Here is a 17,940-nt window from a genome sequence, read left to right as displayed (position 1 = left end):
TGGATCATTATACTGTTCTAGGTCACGAAGAGTTCTTATCATATTTTCATTTCTTTTCCTTGGATTCTAGACATGGAACCATTACAAATATAGGGTGGCTCGCGATAATCGCGAGCTTCCCGCTCCTTTAAACATTAATCCAAAGTTTAAGTAATTTGAACTACAAAATGGGGAGAACATATACTATTTAGCTGCTGTAGAACTCTTTAATAGTACCTGCTTCCATGACCCTGCAGCCATAGGAACACAAAACAATCAGACAACCCCATCAGAAGTTGATCATAATCATGAGCTTTTGTGAACTTGTATTTGCTTAGTTTGGATTTAAAGGAAGTTGGATACTTACTTCACAAGAAACAAGCGATCTGTAGTTGGTATTAGTGAGCACTGTACTTGTGGAGCCACATTCACTATTATGGAGTGAGCCTGTGGACTTGTCAAGCTTCATCAGCAATGGAAACTGCAAGTCTTGAGTGCTACAACCCACAAGAGAAGACGATCGTTTTATCTGCACAGCGGCCTTCGGGACATTCTTCCCATCGGTTGATGCCTTCCTTCTGCTTGGCTGCCTCTCAAATGATGCAGGCCTCGTCTTAGGCGCACTCTGTGACCGGGTTTTGGCTCTTGAAGATTCTGTATTGGCCATGTAACTTGGGAACATTGGATACTCGAAGGACAGAGATTGCATACATTCTGGTGTAGGGTCAGGTTTAGACTTGACCAAGTAATCTTGAGGGCTGCTTTGTATGGTACAGATGGAGTAGTCCTCGAAATGGCTGCTGCAACCTCGTGCGTCGATGTCGGTTAGATCCGATAGTACTTGTGAGACAAGGTGCGAGTGATGCGTGGCAAAGACATGATCAGTCAGAAACCTACGCTCATGTTGTTGGTCTGCAACATAGCTTGTCCTGTTCTTGGAACCTGGTTTGTATTCTCCATGATCCATCTCCACAATCTTAATGTTCTCCTCAGAAACCTACATTCACAACACTGATGTTTCATGCTATTTTCAGTTAACTTTGCAGGGAAAGATTTAGCAGAAGAATGATAGTTACATGATTGCCATAACCAAAAGGGTCATCACCAACTGATCCTTTCGTCCCTTCAATCGTCCTGATCCTTTGGGCACGAGCTCGAGCCTGGGCCGTGATCAACGCTTGCATACACCGGAGAGTAGCTTTGGCTTGTTTTCTAACAAGGTGACCCCTAGCCAGTGCTTGCAACTTCACCAATCCTCTTAATGCCCGGAGTGCTTTTCTTGCCTACAACATGAAAACCAAGGAGATTGGTAAAATGGTAACACTGCTAGCATTATCCTCTTTGGACTTTCCCTTTCGGGGGGAAAGTTTTTAAAACGTATTTGCTAGGGAGAGGTTTCTACACCCTTATAAAGGGTGTTTCGTTCTCATTCTCAACTGATGTGGGATCTTACAGAAAGTTTACCAAATAAGACCGGAATACTGATTGAATCTTGATGGCAGCAGCCTCCTCAATAGCAGTAGCTTTCATATAGGCTACCTCAGTTAGCCGGATTGCAGCAGCAGCAGCAGCCTGTGCAGCAGCCACAGCAGCATCAGCAGCGGCAGCTTTCACCACTAACATGGCCACGGCTTGCCTTTTCTCCTCATAATCTACATCCATTGCAGCCTGTGCCACCGGCATCATTGAGCTGACCATCTCAAGAGGGAACGGGAATGAATCTCTCGACGACACAGCCATCGCTGCAGAAGAAGATCTTCGAAAACTCCATCGTTTTTTCTCTTTAGAATTGTGTCGGATCGATATCGGGGTAGCTGGATACTCGGAAGTAGTCGAAGAATTCTGCTCCTTCTCTTTGTCCTTCTTCCCTGTCAGAAAGTTCCTCAGCCATTTGCTTGTCTTTCCCATCTCCCCCTTCAGGTAAGCTCAAGCATCATATAAGAAAGCCAAAATACTTATAGATCTCTCTTGAACTGAAGAGACCAGCTCCTTATATTGCTATTTCATTGTCTTTTTGCCTTCTCAACTTCCCTTTTCTGCAGTGAGATGGCATGTGAGAGCTGTCCTTTTGGATCCAATTTGGGAAATTGGGATTCACATAATCAAGATCTTTCATTCTTTTTCAAACTATTTCTATCTCGAGAAAGTTACGTCCAAATCGAAAGATTAAAAAATAAGTATCCTTAAACTCTGTCTTTTGCTTAATCTTCCATAAATACAGTTGGACGGTAACCAGATATGAAAGTTGGAACTTGAATACTATCACACCTGTTCTGAATCTCGATTTTCATTTTTGTGTCCATGCACCTCAAGCAGTTGGAACTCAGACACTATTACACTTGTCCCAAATCTCAACTTTCATGCTCGTGCACGTGCATCTCAAACAGTTGGAACTCAGACACTACCACACTCGTCCCAAATCTCAACTTTCATGCTCGTGCACGTGCATCTCAAACAGTTAGAACTCGGACACTACCACACCTTTTCCAAATCCTAACTTTCATGCTCGTGCACGTGCATCTCAAACAGTTGGAACTCAGACACTACCACACTCGTCCCAAATCTCAACTTTCATGCTCGTGCACGTGCATCTCAAACAGTTAGAACTCGGACACTACCACACCTTTTCCAAATCCTAACTTTCATGCTCGTGCACGTGCATCTCAAACAGTTGGAACTCATACACTATCACACCCTTTCCAAATCTCAATTTTCATGCTCATGCACGTGCACCTCAGATAATCAAAACTCGAACACTACCACACACGTTTCAAATCTTAATTTTCATACTCGTACACGTGCACTTCAGACAATTAAAACTCGAACACTACCACACCTCCGTCTACAATAATCTATGATAGAGAGAGAGAGAGAGAGAGTCAAAGTGTTTGGTAGAAAATGGAACAATGTGATGTGGCATAAAATGGTGCCCATAGCCATGACAAATTATTATTTTTATTTTTAAATTTTCACTCACATGGGTTGTTCAATTGTTGTAATGTTTTTATTTAGATTTTGTCTCCATTTCTCTTTGTCTTATTCTTCACTTCTTTCCAATCTATAAATCATTTCTCTAATACAACTCAACCACTCAAATCCCATCCTCTCTTCTTTCTTTCTTAACTTAGTCTTGTTTATAATCCCTTAATCACTTCCCCCCTCCTAATCACATTTTTAAACCCTCTTAAACCGATCCCGAGACTAAAATCTCTACATATCTTCGCAACAGTGTAATAATATCGACTTTAGATATGAGTGCCCACATAAGTATTTTTTTTTTTTTTTATTTCTTTTAAGGTTACATTCACATAGTGACTGATTACAGTAATAAAACATGAAACAATAAGGTTAAGCCCATCAATGACTGTATTTACATTAAGAAAATGATTTAGGATGCGAGGAATAAATTTAGGAAAATGATTTAGGATTTTAGGAATAAATTTAGGAAAATGATTGGGAAAAATACCTTCCCACCCTACTTAGTTCATCATCCCAAGAAATCCCAAGTTGTACCGAGTGTTTTGTAAATCTCTTCTTTATTGGTCCTACTTAGTTCATTATCCCAAGAAATCGCAAGCAATAGTAGTTTCTACTGAGTGTTTTGTAAATCTCTTATTGATTGGTCTTAATAAAGTGTGCGAGTGTTTCCCACTGAGAGATGTGTTCAACCGTTACAACTTCTGAAATGCCTCGTGAAAGGTCAAGAATTTTCATTTTGAAGCTAAATAAAGTATACTTGAAAAATGTAGTAAAAAGAGCGTTTGTACTCTCTTCTAACCAGTAGCTACGTTTCTTTGCAATTCTATGTAGTGTAGGTTGCATGCGATCGATCTTGATTGTGGAATGAGATACTCGATCAACAAGGAGTTCGGAGAAGCGGGTTGTCTTACACGAGAAGCATAGGATCCAACATCCTAATCAAGTTTGATTATAGGGTGGAAAAATAGGGTTTAGGATGATTAAAAAAATTCACTTATTTTAGTTGAAATGCAGCCCTCATGGGGGGCCATAACGCCATTTCTTTGCATGTGAATGAAAGATTTGTCGGTTGAAGAATGTTAACTTCATATCCTTTGATTCCTTTCTCCATTTTGTCTCCAACTCTCTCTCTCATTCCAAATTAATATTCAACCCACGTGCGTCGGTCTCTAAATACACGTATTAAAAAAATTCGATGAACCGACAAAAATTAGATCAACTCAATTTAATCTGTACGGTTGAACTAAAAATTTATTTGGATTGAGTTGTGTTGAGTTCAAATAAAATTTAGAAATTGAGTTAGCTCGTAGGTATCCCTAAGACTAGATTGAGTTGAACCGAACCAATTTGAATTTATTGCTATGATTTCGAAAAAAATATATTTTTGCGGCTCTAATGTCATTTGTAATAGCTCCAGCCTATTAGGAGTAGATATTGCGTCTTTTGGTCCGTTATATATTGTCATTAGCCTCATAGTTGTAAGACGTGTCTACTGGAGAGATAAAGAGGTTTTCACACGTTTAGCTAATATCGAACCCAATGGTTGCCCTAAATAATGAGAAGGTTAGGTAGGTAGATTGAGAGAGAGAGGCCGATTTAAGAAGAATCAAGAGGCTTCTTCTTCTTGCTTGCTTCAAAGTTTCTTGATTCACTAATACAGAAATGGAGATGCAATTTGCTAGGCCCGCCAACGATAAAGCCATGTTGAAATCCGATCACGAAACCCCACATGGCCATTTCTCTGTTTTGTGATCGTTGAAGGGTTATGCCTTCACCCATCGCTGTTCTTGCTCTACTGCTCATCTTTCAATCTGCGAATGCTAATGATCTCGGTTAGTCTTTCCCCTTTTTGCTATTTTCATGGCTGTTCTTTCTAGGGTTACTTTAGATTTTTCATTTCTGTTCTTATACACCTTTTTATTCTGTGGCTTTTGCTGAAATGGATTGGTAACTCTTTTTGATAACTTGATTGGAAAGGACAGAGTGTTTGTTCTTGTTTTGATTGAATTGATAATGGCTGAAAATGTCTGCAAGGAAGTGAACTATGGATGAGAAAACCTGTAAAGATTCTAGTAATGGGAGTTTCTTGTTTGAATGTGATAGCAGTTCTGGGCGGAAGCAGGCTCTTTCTGATCATGATGATAGTGACTACTTCCAAGTTTCTCCCCTTCATTATACCCAAATGTAAGATTCCTTTCTCTTTCTCTATCTCCTTTGAAGCTTTTCTGTGAAAAATAGCTGTGTTTTTAGCCATAGTTGCTATTTCATCTGCTTCCTGCAATTCATAGCTGTTTGATTCTGCCAAATGGGACTTGTTTTTGTTTGATGAATGTATTTGCCAAAAGTTACTACAGAGGTGGCTTGTAAGATGTAGATTTAGGCCGTCACAATCGCACTTTTCTTGGCAGTGAATTTGGCGATTGTGCGGCACTCGCTCTCAGTACTGAATGAGTCAAGCCAACTTAGGATTGTGTCGCCTATGGTCGGGCAATGTATGCTCAAGCCTTTGTTCCCATTTTGAGAAAACGGACCAAAGAGATATTGAAAACAATGTTACATGACTACAAGCAAAAAGCAATACAACGGCTTAAATAACATATAACTTTCTGGATAGGGAGAATTTAACAACTAGTCGCATCCCCCTATAATACATTTTGAGGCAATTCAGGTCGGGTAAGCCTAGACGTGATTTTGCTGAACGGTCATACAAAATCTAGGTGGGAGGAGTTGACGACTGGTCGCATTTTTCTATAGTACATTCTAGGGTATTTCATGTCTACCAGGCGTAGATATGATTATGTCGAAACGTCTTACACTTAGAAAAGACAAGAAGGAAATTGTACATTATGAAAGCAGTAAAGAAAAGCGATAAAGTGATACGAAGTTAGGGTTTGGCATGTAACGGGTATGCGGACATAGGCAACACATCTTGGACAAGTATAACTGCGACACTGAGTTTCATTTGAATGAAAAAAGAATGAGATTCAAATACTAAATTTATATGAATACTATACACTTGAATTCTAATCTTAGACTACCCATTGCAAAATTGGTATTACGTGACGGTCAGACAAGATTTTGGTTAAAAAACACGAAAATTAAACGGTAAAGTTGGCTGAAGATATGAAACACATCGACAATGTTTATAGCTAAGGTTGCAGCTAAGAACAAAGATGTCTTCGAAATTCGAAAGCTTGATGAAAACAGGCGAAATGTGCAGATTACCAAGGCGTTGTTGGATTTAACTTAGATGGGGCATAATGAATAAGCAATAGAGATGTTCAAAATTTGGATGAGTACATATTCATCATATTCAAGGTTCTATGGGTCTTGATCTTGATTATTATGTTCATATATCTGATGGTACTAGAATTGAACATCTCACTGCTTTGAACAATGCTGATAGGCATTAGATTTTTACCGTTGATGCCACGTAATCTGACTCGCCCGGTGCTTTTCGACCCCTCCATCGGGCGTACAGACCAAACCAAGAACTAGTGAATTGATATTCGTTTGTAATGACCAATCTTATTGCCTGTTTTTGGTGAATTTGAAAGCTTATTTACATGACTTGCAATGTCTTTCTTGTTGCTGTATAGCTTGTCGATGGGTCGACTGTGGAGGCGGTTCGTGCAACAAGACGTTGCGGTTGGCATACAAATGTGATTGTTTGAAGGGCTAACACTGCCTTTCCATGCTTATTCTGAGTTGTGTTTGATACTCAATTTGACGGCTCAATGAGTATGGATTCCAAGGACCCTTCTGCTACAAATAACAACAATGGTTAGTCATTTCAACTACTAACTTTTTACCTGGTTGAATCTTCTATTTTCTCCACTATACAGTCGATTTAACCTCGTCACGAACATAACTAGAAACGAAACGAGCTTTGCCAACACGTAACAGCCTAAGCCCACTGCTAGTCGGGCTTTCCCTTTCATGCTGTTTTAAAACGCGTCTGGTAGGGAGAGGTTTACACACCCTTATAAGCAATGTTTCGTTTTCTTCTCCAACCAACGTGGGATCTCATAATCCACCTTTCTTGGGAGACAGTGTCCTCGCTAGCACACCGACCGGTATCTAGCTCTGATATCATTTGTAACAACCCCAAACCCACCGCTGGCAGATCCTTTTCGGACTTCCCCTCAAGATTTTAAAACGTGTCTAGTAGGGAGAGATTTCCACCCCCTTATAACCAATGATTCGTTCTTTTGTAAAATTAGAATTATATTGACGCTCATTCAAACTACTTTGATCTACAGCTGCTAGCAGATTATTTCTCATCGAGGTTCGCTCGATGATAACGTATGTAGCTACGCTGCTGCTTCTGCTGAACAAATAGACCGACGAACGTGGTGGCGGTGCCATATGACTGTAGTTTGATTATGTGTAAGGCCTCCATTTCTATAGAATAAGTTTCCCATTTTGTGTTCTCTGTGAATTTATGAGTATGAGTTTGATAGCAAATGCAAATGACTTTTGAGATAAATTGGCTTGGTGAGAATCAAATCAAAGAGACGAGAAAGAGGGCGAAACGGAGAGAAGCCATTAAAATGCAGAGAGAGAGCTTGATTGATTGGAAATGAAGAGAAGCCCATCACGAAGTCTTCGAATCAAATCCGACGTCGAAAACGAAGCAGCAGCGGCAGCAGGCACTTATAGAGTTCTCAATCAGTTCATCTCCCACAACCTGTCCCATCTCATTATTGTATGCATCTATCCTCATCATTATTATCAGATCAGATCAGATCAGATTGTCCCCCTTGATGTACGGCGCCGCCGTGTACCGCCCCACTCCCTCCGACACTTCGTCGTGCTCTTCCCTTTCTCTATTATATATATTCAGCCATTTCGGATTAGCGATTTTTCCCAGCAATTTTACTTCATCTAATAATTTCTAATTTTTAATATAATTCTGAATAGAAAAAAAGTTAAAACATTTAATATACTAAATAAACTTTCATAACCAAAATTATATACTCTATATAAATATCCCAATATAGTATTCAACACAAATAAATATAAAAATATTTATTTATTTATTTATTTATTTATATACAAAAGTGATCGAAGAAAATATAATTTATGCCTCCGACCTTATTTGGTTAATAATTAATTTCTCCTCATTCTTACCCTATTTTTTTTGTTTACACGAGAATTTTTTAATATAGAGTTATTAGTATATATATATATATATATATATATAGTTTTGAAAATTTTTAAATATCATTAAATTTTTTAAAAATTATAAAAATATTTTAAAACTTTTTAATCGGTCTAAAAATTTATATACAAAAGTGATCGAACAAAATATAATTTATGCCTCTGACCTTATTTAATTAACAATTTCTCCTCCCTCTTACCCTATTTTTTTTGTTTACACGAGAATTTTTTAATATAGAGTTATTACTATATATATATATATATTTTTTTTTTTTTTAAATTTTTTAAAAATATTTTAAAACTTTTTAATCGGTCTAAAAATTTATATACAAAAGTGATCGAAGAAAATATAATTTATGTCTCCGACCTTATTTAGCTAACAATTTCTCTTCATTTTTACCCTATTTTTTATTTAAACGAGAATTTTTTAATATGGAGTTGTTTCTATATATATATATATATATATATATATATATATATATATATATAAATAACAACTCCGAAACTGGTTATATATATAAAACTAGCAAGTTTCGGAGTTGTTAATATATTTTAATATGGAGTTGTTGTATATATATATATTTATATATATAACTCACGAGTTTTGAAAATTTTTAAATATCATTAAATTTTTTAAATTAACTCAAATTTTATTTTATTTTATTGTCACAGTTAATATCTTGGAACTTGCCTTTGAAAGCTAGGCTTTAACTTTATTGGAGAAAGAAAGTATGAATATGAATTAAAGTTTTGGTTAATTTTTGTATGGACAATAAATGGTTTTAATTAAAGTTAATTAAAGATTAGTTTATATAGTAAATTGTGATGGAGAGTCCCTACAGATATAGACCGTACACATTGGAACTTGAAGCTATATGTCTTTCTTTTTTCCACCTTTCAAATAATGACTGCTTCGTGCTTCGTGGTGCCTAAACTAAAGGGTTAGTGTTCTCATTGGTAGGTCGTCGGTGTCTGAATTTGATACCATTTATAACTATTCAAGTCCACTGCTGATAGATATTGCTCGCTTTGGCCCGTTACGTATCGTCGTTAACCTCACGATTTTAAAACGCATCTATTAGGAAGAGGTTTCACACCCTTGTAAGAAAATGTTTCGTTTCCCTCTCCAACCGATGTGGGATCTCACAATCCATTTTCTTGGGGGCCTAGTGTCCTTGCTAGCACACCGCTGTTATCTGGCTTTGATACCATTTGTAACGGTTCAATTTCACCGCTAGTAGATATTGTTCGTGTAACGACCCAGATCCACCGCTAACAGATATTGTCCTCTTTGGGCTTTCCTTTACGGGCTTCCCCTTAAGGCTTTAAAACGCGTCTGATAGGGGAAGGTTTCCACACCCTTATAGAAGGTGATTTGTTCTCCTCCCCAACCAATGTGGGACATCATAGTTCGCTTTGACCCGTTACGTATCACCATCAATCTCACGATTTTAAAACACGTCTATTAGGGAAAGGTTTCCACACTCTTATAAGAAATGTTCTATTCCCCTCTTTAATTGATATGAGATCTCAACATAATACCACATTTGAATTAGAGCGATCTTGAGAATAAAGTGACTAAGAAATACTTAAAATAATCAAAAGTTATTATCTATACCAACAAAATCCACCTTCGTTTTTTTTGTAACTTAATCATGGGAACTCCAAAGTTAAGTATGTTTTACTTGAAGCAATTCTATACTGAGTGACCTCTCGAGAATTTTCATTAGAGAGCACGTGAATGACCTATGTTAGTCTATAGACCAGACATGAAGTTAACGAATGTATGTGTGAAATAATGTATGGTCATGTAATGAATAATAATATGAGCATGCTTGTTGACCAACATACATAGAAGAGTAAATGGAGATACTCAAAGCTTCCATTGAAATCCAAGTTGAATAAATAAGAAGAGATATGTGGGATTGGACATCCACTTGGCTCCTCTCCATTTTCGAATAAAAATCGACACTCCTATACACGAAACCAAATCTGAATGAGAGCAATCTTAAAGACATGATGGCTAAAAAACGCTTAAAAAATATGAACGTCACTACGTATACCAACAAGACGCATCTTCTTTTTTCATAGCTCAATCATAGAAATTTCATGATTAAACGTACTTTACTTGAAGCAATCCTAGAATGACTCGTGTTGATTTGTGGGGATAGTTTTCACTATTAAGAAGCGAGGAGTGGGTAACGTAACCATGTCACGGGAGAATATCGATACTTATTCGAAACCCATGTTGGTATGTAGGAATAGTGTTCACTCTCAATAAACGAGGAACAGGTAACATGACCCATGTAACAGGACAATGTTGAGGCCACCCGACGCGCGTTGCATATAGCATTATTTAGTGTTTGTATTAATTATGATGAAAATGAGATCCAATACATTCCTACTCTCACATTTTTCCCACCACTTTAATATTGTCTGTTCCTCCTTAATTCTTTTCAATTTTCAACCAAAACGAATATATTTGCTTCTACTTTTTGTAACACCAACAATATTCTTATTATCATCGAAAAACATAATTTTTATTTAATCTTTAAATTTCAAATATTATATATTTTTTTCTTAAAGTTCACAAAAATAGGTCGATGTTTTTATTTTTTCTTTTTAGCACATAATAAGAAATATTTTTAATTGAGAAATTAAAATTAGTTTGGGACGTGACATGAATAAATATTCTTTAGAACAAGACGTGGAGCCTAGATGGACGGTGGAATGTATTTTTATGTCATTGTCCAATAAATTAAAATGGAAGAAAAATAAAACATAATCTTATCTCTATCTACAATATAGATTCCTTAAATATATATATTTTCGTGAATAATGTAAACGAAGAAAAAAATTAAATATTTTTAAAATAACAACAAAAATTTACAAAAATATCCCATTAAAAGAAAAAATATAGATTTTTTTTAGATTCAGCCTGATCGAATATGTTGTAAAAAAAAAATGTTAAATTTTATATCATATAAAGGTGTTAGATAAATTAGATGAAATGACGAGATAATATATTATTTTATTCCACGAGTATCTCAATAAATGATTAAAAATATAATATAAGCTTGAATGACGAATGCCACGTGGGATGTAACGTAATTGAAAATGTGAAGACCAAAGTTTGGAATTTTGGGAGAAAAAAGAAAATAAATTTGAATTTATGAATTAAAAAAAAAAATAATGGTATTTTCTTGGAAGGGAGATGGTGGGGTCCACATTAAAAATGGCACACTCACGTGAAGGATGGTGACTAGGCAACATTATATTGGTTGACAATATTAATTCTCATCCAATCCAATGCCCCTCCATGTCCACGCCATCCATTCCGGGTCCCACAAGTTTAGTGGACCCCACTTCCACCCTGTATTAATTATCAATTATCAATTAAACCCAAAATTAAAATTTTAGTAGATATTTTTAAAAAAAAAATTAAGAAATTGAAATTAATTTATTATATATTTAAAGTTTTATATAAATATATCTAAAATATATTTAAAATTTTATGTAACGTATTAATTGAGTTTGATATGATTTGATGTTATAAGAAATTTATTTATTTATTTTGAATTAATAGGAAATTTATTTATTTGGGGAACAAGGGGTGCCAATTTTAAAATTATTAGATAAAATAATGTTGGATATTTTAGATGAGATTTAAATTTGATGTTTTTTTTATTAATTTAAAGTTGGAAATTGAGATGACCAATCGTCAGTCATCTCTAGTTGACTGTACAACAATAGGGTCCAAAAGCGTTGAATTGTCACCGCTCTTACTCACTGACTGCTAAGATTGGTTGCACCTGATTGTACCCTTTTTACTCCAAACATAAATAAATTAATATTTTATTTTTATAAAAAATAAAAAATTTTAAAAATGATCTCAAGCAATCCGAACCAATCCAATCTAAAAAAAATTATAAAATTTATTTGAGATAAAAAAAAAATTACAACTCGAGCAATTGAATTGAATTTAAAAAAAAAATATTTAATCACCGTTCAACCTAATTCATGAACACTCCAACTCGGATGACTAAGAATGTTGCAACGCCCAAACCCACAGCAAGCAGATATTATCCTCTTTGGATTTTTTTTATGGGCTTCCCCTCAAGATTTTAAAACGTTTCTACTAGATAGCCCGATCAACGTGGGGTCTCACAAAAATAATTGATATGATATACATTACGATGATAATAATAATAAGATGAGAGAAAGAAAGTGAACATATATATCATCACCATGACTCCCATAAGTCATATGAGCATTGATATATGAGAATGATTGAGAGCATTGATATATATTGATTATTAATATTCTCTCGTTTTACCCTAACTACCTTCCCATTAATTTAATTCTCTTTGCTTTATTACGATTTATCATTTATTTATCTATCCGACCCGTTATAATCGAGCATTTATGAAGAAAAAAAAATACAGTCGGTAATAACCTAAACCCACTGCCAGATATTGTCTTATTTAGGCTTTCTTTTTCGAGCTTTCTCTGAGTTTAAAACTCATCTACTTGGGAGAAGTTTTCGCACCCTTGTAAAGAATGTTTTGTTTCTCTCTGTAATCGACTTGGGATCTCACAATCCACCCCCTTGGAGTCCAACGTCCTTACTGATACACGTTCGATGTCTGGGTCTGATATCATTTATAATAGCCCAAGCCCACCGCCAACCGATATTAACCTCTTTAGGCTTTCCCTTTCGAGTGTCTTCTCAAGGGTTGAAAACGTGTCAATTAGAGAGAGGTTTCCACATTTGTGTAAAGAATGTTTTGTTATTCTCTCCAATAGACGTGAGATCTCACTCAACTTTTAACTATTTACTGTCGTTTATGTCGATTTTTTAATTTGAATGAAAAGAAATAGTTATTGAACTTTTGAATTTATACCGTTCTCATCATATTATGAAAATGACGAGACAAATATAATATATATATATTTTTGGGTAGGTTTATTTTATTTCATTGTTGGGTGAGGGATGTGTATGATGATGTTAAAATAGAAATGATGGACAAGGATTTTATGAAGTGTTATTTTAAAGTATGAAACGGTCAATCATTATACTTTGGAACAAAAAAAAAGGTAAATGATTATTTACACTACGGTAACAATTTTATTTCATTTAGACTGTCTGTCTAATGACTTTTCGGAACGACTAACTCGGATATGCCATTGAAAGCCTCTCTGCATTTTGAGGGATGAGCATGCAAAATCGAACAATGGGGAATGAGTGCAAAATTTTATAAATAAATATTATTTATAAGATTTCGAGAGATACATAAAGATTTTATTTTTGTTGTTTTTCTGAAAGCATACAAATTTCAATTATTAAATGCCCATTCATTTGAATTATTATATATTAAAAAATAATACGAGTAAAATTTAATTAGTTGAACTATGTTTAAATTGATAAAATAAGATATATAACGGTAAATTAAAAAAAAATATTAATATTTTTAGATCTGAAGTGTGAAATTACATTTTAGTCTTTGTATATCAGTTAAACTACGTCGTTTTGAATTGGTAGAGAGACGAAATACCGAAATTAGCCTCAACGGTTAAAAAAAACAGGGAGATAAATGCATGAACCAGGCATAAAGTGAGGCGTGTGAAGCACGCTCCCAAATTTCGTAAATGAAACCGAATGCAATTGGAAAGTGATAAACACGCGAGTCGGAAGCGCGTATTTCATTACTTATCGGACTCTTACAAACAACCTTACGTATTTTTAACCAATCCCTCTGCTCCATGTCTCATTTAAAATAAATAAATAAATAAATAAATAATCCCATTTTAAAAAAATCTTTTCTTATATTAAAAATATTAAAAATATTAAAAATATTTTTTTATAAAATTAATTAAGTTATGTTAAAGTTTATTTTTTTTTAAATTATTTGTTTCTCTCGTATTCTTAAAATAATTTTCGAATTAAAAAATTATAACAATTTAACTTAATTTTTTTTAACAAAAAAAATAAAATGTTTTCAAGAATATTATTTTAGGTAATTCATATTTTTAAAAACTAAAAAGCATCACTTTTTTTAAAAAAAAAATAATTATTTTATATACGTCTGAAAATTATAAGTTATCCATTTTAAAAAATTAATGATTAAATTAAGTAATATAGAATTATTATAATTAATAAAATTATTAGTTTGAGTTATAAATTATTTATATAAAAAAAAAAAAGAGAAACAGTGAATTTATTTATTTATTTATTTTATTAAATTGATTTTTACTGATCTGAAATAAAACTTCCAGTTTCAGCTTCCACTCTTTCTCCTTCACTGAGTCTCTGCTCCTTCAACAAACACTCCGATTCATTTGCTCACAACTGCTCCTGCTTCCGCCCACTATGGACAAAACAGCCACCGGCCCTTGGCGACACGAGCCGCCGCCGGTTCTTTCCTCCGCCGTCTACCGGCCGCCGGACACTCCACTCGAGCCGATGGAGTTTCTCTCGCGGTCTTGGAGCGTGTCGGCTTTAGAAGTCTCCAAAGCTCTAGCTCTTCCTCGTTTCACTCTCTCTAAGCACCCCAACGCTGGAAATGGCATCGTCGCCGCCGTCGCTGGCGGCGGCGGTAGCGTCATTTTGGAGGATTTGACGAGCGAGCTTGAAGAGGGTACCACTTTTTCTGGAAACCCATTTTCGTTTGCTTCTTCTGAAACTTCCCAGATGGTGATGGAGCGGATTATGTCACAGTCGGTAAGTTTGGTGGAGCAGAGTTTTTTGCAGAGCATGTGTGGACAAATAATCGGATTTGCTCTCTTTTTGTTTTATGTTTTGGAGCGATTGAAATTGATTGTAACTTTGCTTATACCCTTTTTGTTCTTCTCTAATACAAACATGCTTCCGATTTCTCTTATTTTGCCCTCTTTTTGTCTCACACTGCGTATATTCCACTTGCTTTTTCGCTGAATTCTTGTTGTTTGTTCTCTTTTAAACCCATTTCTTGTTCATTCAATCCAATCCTAAAATGGGGTTTTCGAAATTTCTTGTGAGTTCGATTCATTCCGATTTCGAAAACCCGTCACTGATTTCTTCATTTTCTGTACTCCAATGGCAGCAAGAGGTTTCGCCGCTGACATCCGGCAGACTGTCTCACAGCAGCGGCCCTCTCAATGGAGCTCAAAGTTGTGGCTCATTAACAGACAGTCCTCCCGTGTCCCCGTCGGAGATCGACGACTTTAAGGTCAGTTTTCCGGTCATCGATGGTTCTTTTCATAGATGGGTCTTCGAATTCTGACACCCACAGTTCGTGCCGGCCCTTTGTCTCGTCCTTTTTGTTTGTTAATAAATATTACAGGGCTGTTCTTCTGGTTGCACACCGATCGTTTCTCATAGACCAAATATATGTTTTATCAGCTTTCACAGTAATCGATGTTCTTGAATTAAACACCTCGCACACTTTTTGGCTGTTTTCCTTACTGGGTTTTGTTTTTTTAATTCTGGGTTTTCTGGAAACTTGTTCCCATCGCCGAATTGCCGGATTAATTCCCTCTCCGGCAAGTGGGTGATGTTTAATTAGGCTCATCCTTTGATGGGTTGTCTCCATTTTGAGGCATTTAATGAAACATGGACCCCAAGGTCGTTCTGGTGGGTGCGGTATTACAGAGCTAGCACCAGCACCACCGCCATGGCATGTTGGGCGGCTGTCAATTCTTCGTTATTCACCATGAATTGACTCATATCTAAGTTTTTTATGGATGTCCCACCTGTAATTTCTCTGTGCAGTGTGGCCGCTCGAACATCCCTCTCAACAATCAGTACAGAGTCACTGCCACTGGCGGATCCACCACTGTTGGAGGCGGTAAAACTGTTGGGAGATGGCTTAAAGACAGGAAAGAGAAGAAGAAAGAAGAAACAAGAGCTCAGAATGCTCAGCTTCATGCTGCTATCTCTGTTGCTGGTGTGGCTGCAGCCATAGCTGCTATAGCTGCAGCCACTGCAGCTTCTTCTGGATCTAACAAAGATGAACATAAAACCAAGACTGATCTGGCTGTTGCCTCTGCTGCAACGCTTGTTGCTGCTCAATGTGTCGAGGCAGCTGAAGCGATGGGCGCCGAACGCGATCACCTTGCATCGGTTCTCAGCAATGCCGTTAACGTCAAATCCGCCGGTGATATCATGACATTAACAGCTGCTGCAGCTACTGGTATATGAAATAGATTTTGCTTAGTTAAACATTAATTGGTTTAGTAAGTTTCTTGACATGAAAAATGCTTGTCCCGACAGCGTTACGTGGGGCGGCGACGCTTAAGGCGAGGGTGCTAAAGGAAATGTGGAATGTATCAGCTGTGATTCCAGTGGATAAAGGAATGAGAGTTGCTGAGAATTGTAGCAATGGCAATTCCAATAGTAGCTTCAGTGGTGAACTTGTCCCTGAAGATAATTTCTTAGGCATTTGCAGCCGAGAGTTTCTCGCTCGAGGCTGCGAGCTACTAAAACGCACTCGTAAAGGTAAAAACGAGCTCGAGTCAGCTGTGAGTGAGTACACATTTCAATTCATCAGATGGCTGATTGGATATCTACTCATTGTATTGTTCATTTGCAGGTGATCTTCATTGGAAGATAGTTTCTGTATACATAAACAGAATGAATCAGGTAAAAAGCTCGATTCGATTTAGTTTTCGAATCCGAATTCGATCTGTTAATCATTCAGCTTTTTGTTTCGGGATGTGAACGATATTGTCGAAGAAGCAACGGATCAAACTTTACTGCCCCCACCATGGGCAGCCTTTCATCATGTACTTTAAGCTTTATTGAAGTTCTTTATGTGCAGGTTATGTTGAAGATGAAGAGCAAGCACGTTGCTGGGACCTTCACAAAAAAGAAAAAGAGTAAGAGAGAATTCTTTTGTCTTTCTCTGATAATTTGAACAGAAATGGATGTGGGACTCCTTCCATTTGGGGATTGATGAAAGTTCATACAATGTTTTCAACTCTTTCAGATATCATTTTAGAGGTGATCAAAGACGTCCCGGCTTGGCCCGGACGACACCTCCTCGAGGGAGGAGAGCACCGTCGCTACTTCGGCCTGAAGACCGTGCTCCGCGGCGTCGTCGAATTCGAATGCAAGAGCGTAAGGGAATACGACGTTTGGACTCAAGGCGTGTCTCGGCTGCTCGCCATTGCAACCGAGAAGAGAGGAGGAGGAGGGAAGGGTGTGGCTTGAGGGGAGTGTCCTCTTTTTTTGTGTTCCTTTTGTAAAAAGAAGCTAGATTAAAGGTAAAAAAAGGAAAAGGTTAGCCAAATGGGTGTCTCTTTAATGATATCAATATAAACAGAGGGCCCTTTTGGGTTGAATTTGGATGGTAAAGTAAAGGCCAATTTGAATGAAAGTGAGTCCATGTTCACTCAAGTTTTAGCTCTTTTTGAATATAGTATAAACCCCACTACTTGGTAATAAACAATGAAGATCATTGTTTAATGTTCTTGCTTATGTTGGGGTAATCATTGTCTTCATGTTTGTTGGCTAATCATTTTAAGGATAATTTATAACGAGTTTAATAATTGTGAATTTGCTTAATGACTTCTTCATCTTTAGAAGTCGATCGACGTAGGGTGGATTCTCGGTTAAAGACATGTTTTTTTAGCTTCTCACGATCGATTAAAAGAAATGAAAACAAAAAGATTAGAAGGAACACAAAAAAAGAGGATACTCCCCCTCAAACTAAACAATCAGAAGTTTGAATCTTGACTCTTGCTCGTCTTCTTCACTCTTGCATTGTCAATAGATATTGTCCGCTTTGGCCCGTTATGTATTGTCATTAGTTGGGAGAGGTTTCAACACCCTTATAAGTA

The 17,940-nt window shown here is 36.5% G+C and overlaps 2 protein-coding genes and 1 long non-coding RNA gene across 3 annotated transcripts; 2 read left to right on the top strand and 1 right to left on the bottom strand.

Moving 5' to 3' along the window:
• Positions 1-18: 18 nt before the first annotated feature.
• On the bottom strand, positions 19-1,954 carry LOC111806443. The gene is made up of 4 exons (XM_023691757.1): positions 1,444-1,954; positions 1,056-1,262; positions 347-976; positions 19-230 (listed from the first exon to the last, which is right to left on the bottom strand). The coding sequence occupies exons 1-4, from the start codon at positions 1,885-1,887 to the stop codon at positions 207-209; spliced, it is 1,305 nt and encodes a 434-aa protein (XP_023547525.1). The 5' UTR covers positions 1,888-1,954; the 3' UTR covers positions 19-206.
• A 2,564-nt stretch (positions 1,955-4,518) lies between these two features.
• Positions 4,519-7,866, top strand: LOC111807743. Its single transcript, XR_002816983.1, has 4 exons — positions 4,519-4,790; positions 5,065-5,142; positions 6,558-6,741; positions 7,221-7,866. It is a non-coding gene; the product is annotated as an uncharacterized LOC111807743 (long non-coding RNA).
• Positions 7,867-14,402: 6,536 nt separating this feature from the next.
• Positions 14,403-17,497, top strand: LOC111806345 (VAN3-binding protein-like). The gene is made up of 7 exons (XM_023691608.1): positions 14,403-14,842; positions 15,204-15,329; positions 15,872-16,292; positions 16,373-16,597; positions 16,692-16,741; positions 16,920-16,977; positions 17,088-17,497. The coding sequence occupies exons 1-7, from the start codon at positions 14,492-14,494 to the stop codon at positions 17,309-17,311; spliced, it is 1,455 nt and encodes a 484-aa protein (XP_023547376.1). The 5' UTR covers positions 14,403-14,491; the 3' UTR covers positions 17,312-17,497.
• Positions 17,498-17,940: the final 443 nt, after the last annotated feature.

The sequence above is a fragment of the Cucurbita pepo genome, chromosome LG12 (genome assembly GCF_002806865.2).
Source record: "Cucurbita pepo subsp. pepo cultivar mu-cu-16 chromosome LG12, ASM280686v2, whole genome shotgun sequence".
Lineage (NCBI taxonomy): Eukaryota > Viridiplantae > Streptophyta > Magnoliopsida > Cucurbitales > Cucurbitaceae > Cucurbita > Cucurbita pepo.
The sequence above is the reverse complement of the archived record's forward strand: the minus strand, read 5'-3'. Positions and strand labels throughout refer to the sequence as shown.

Bases quoted from the DNA above. Each gene is read 5' to 3' on its own strand.
- LOC111806443 (XM_023691757.1), bottom strand. From the start codon at position 1,887: ATGGGAAAGACAAGCAAATGGCTGAGGAACTTTCTGACAGGGAAGAAG. The intron at 1,263-1,443 runs GTAAACTTTCTG...TTCATGTTGTAG, and splicing joins CAGTATTCCGGTCTTATTTG to GCAAGAAAAGCACTCCGGGC. The intron at 977-1,055 runs GTAACTATCATT...TTGTGAATGTAG, and splicing joins CTTTTGGTTATGGCAATCAT to GTTTCTGAGGAGAACATTAA.
- LOC111806345 (XM_023691608.1), top strand. From the start codon at position 14,492: ATGGACAAAACAGCCACCGGCCCTTGGCGACACGAGCCGCCGCCGGTT. The intron at 16,598-16,691 runs GTAAAAACGAGC...GTTCATTTGCAG, and splicing joins ACTAAAACGCACTCGTAAAG to GTGATCTTCATTGGAAGATA. The intron at 16,978-17,087 runs GTAAGAGAGAAT...CAACTCTTTCAG, and splicing joins CTTCACAAAAAAGAAAAAGA to ATATCATTTTAGAGGTGATC.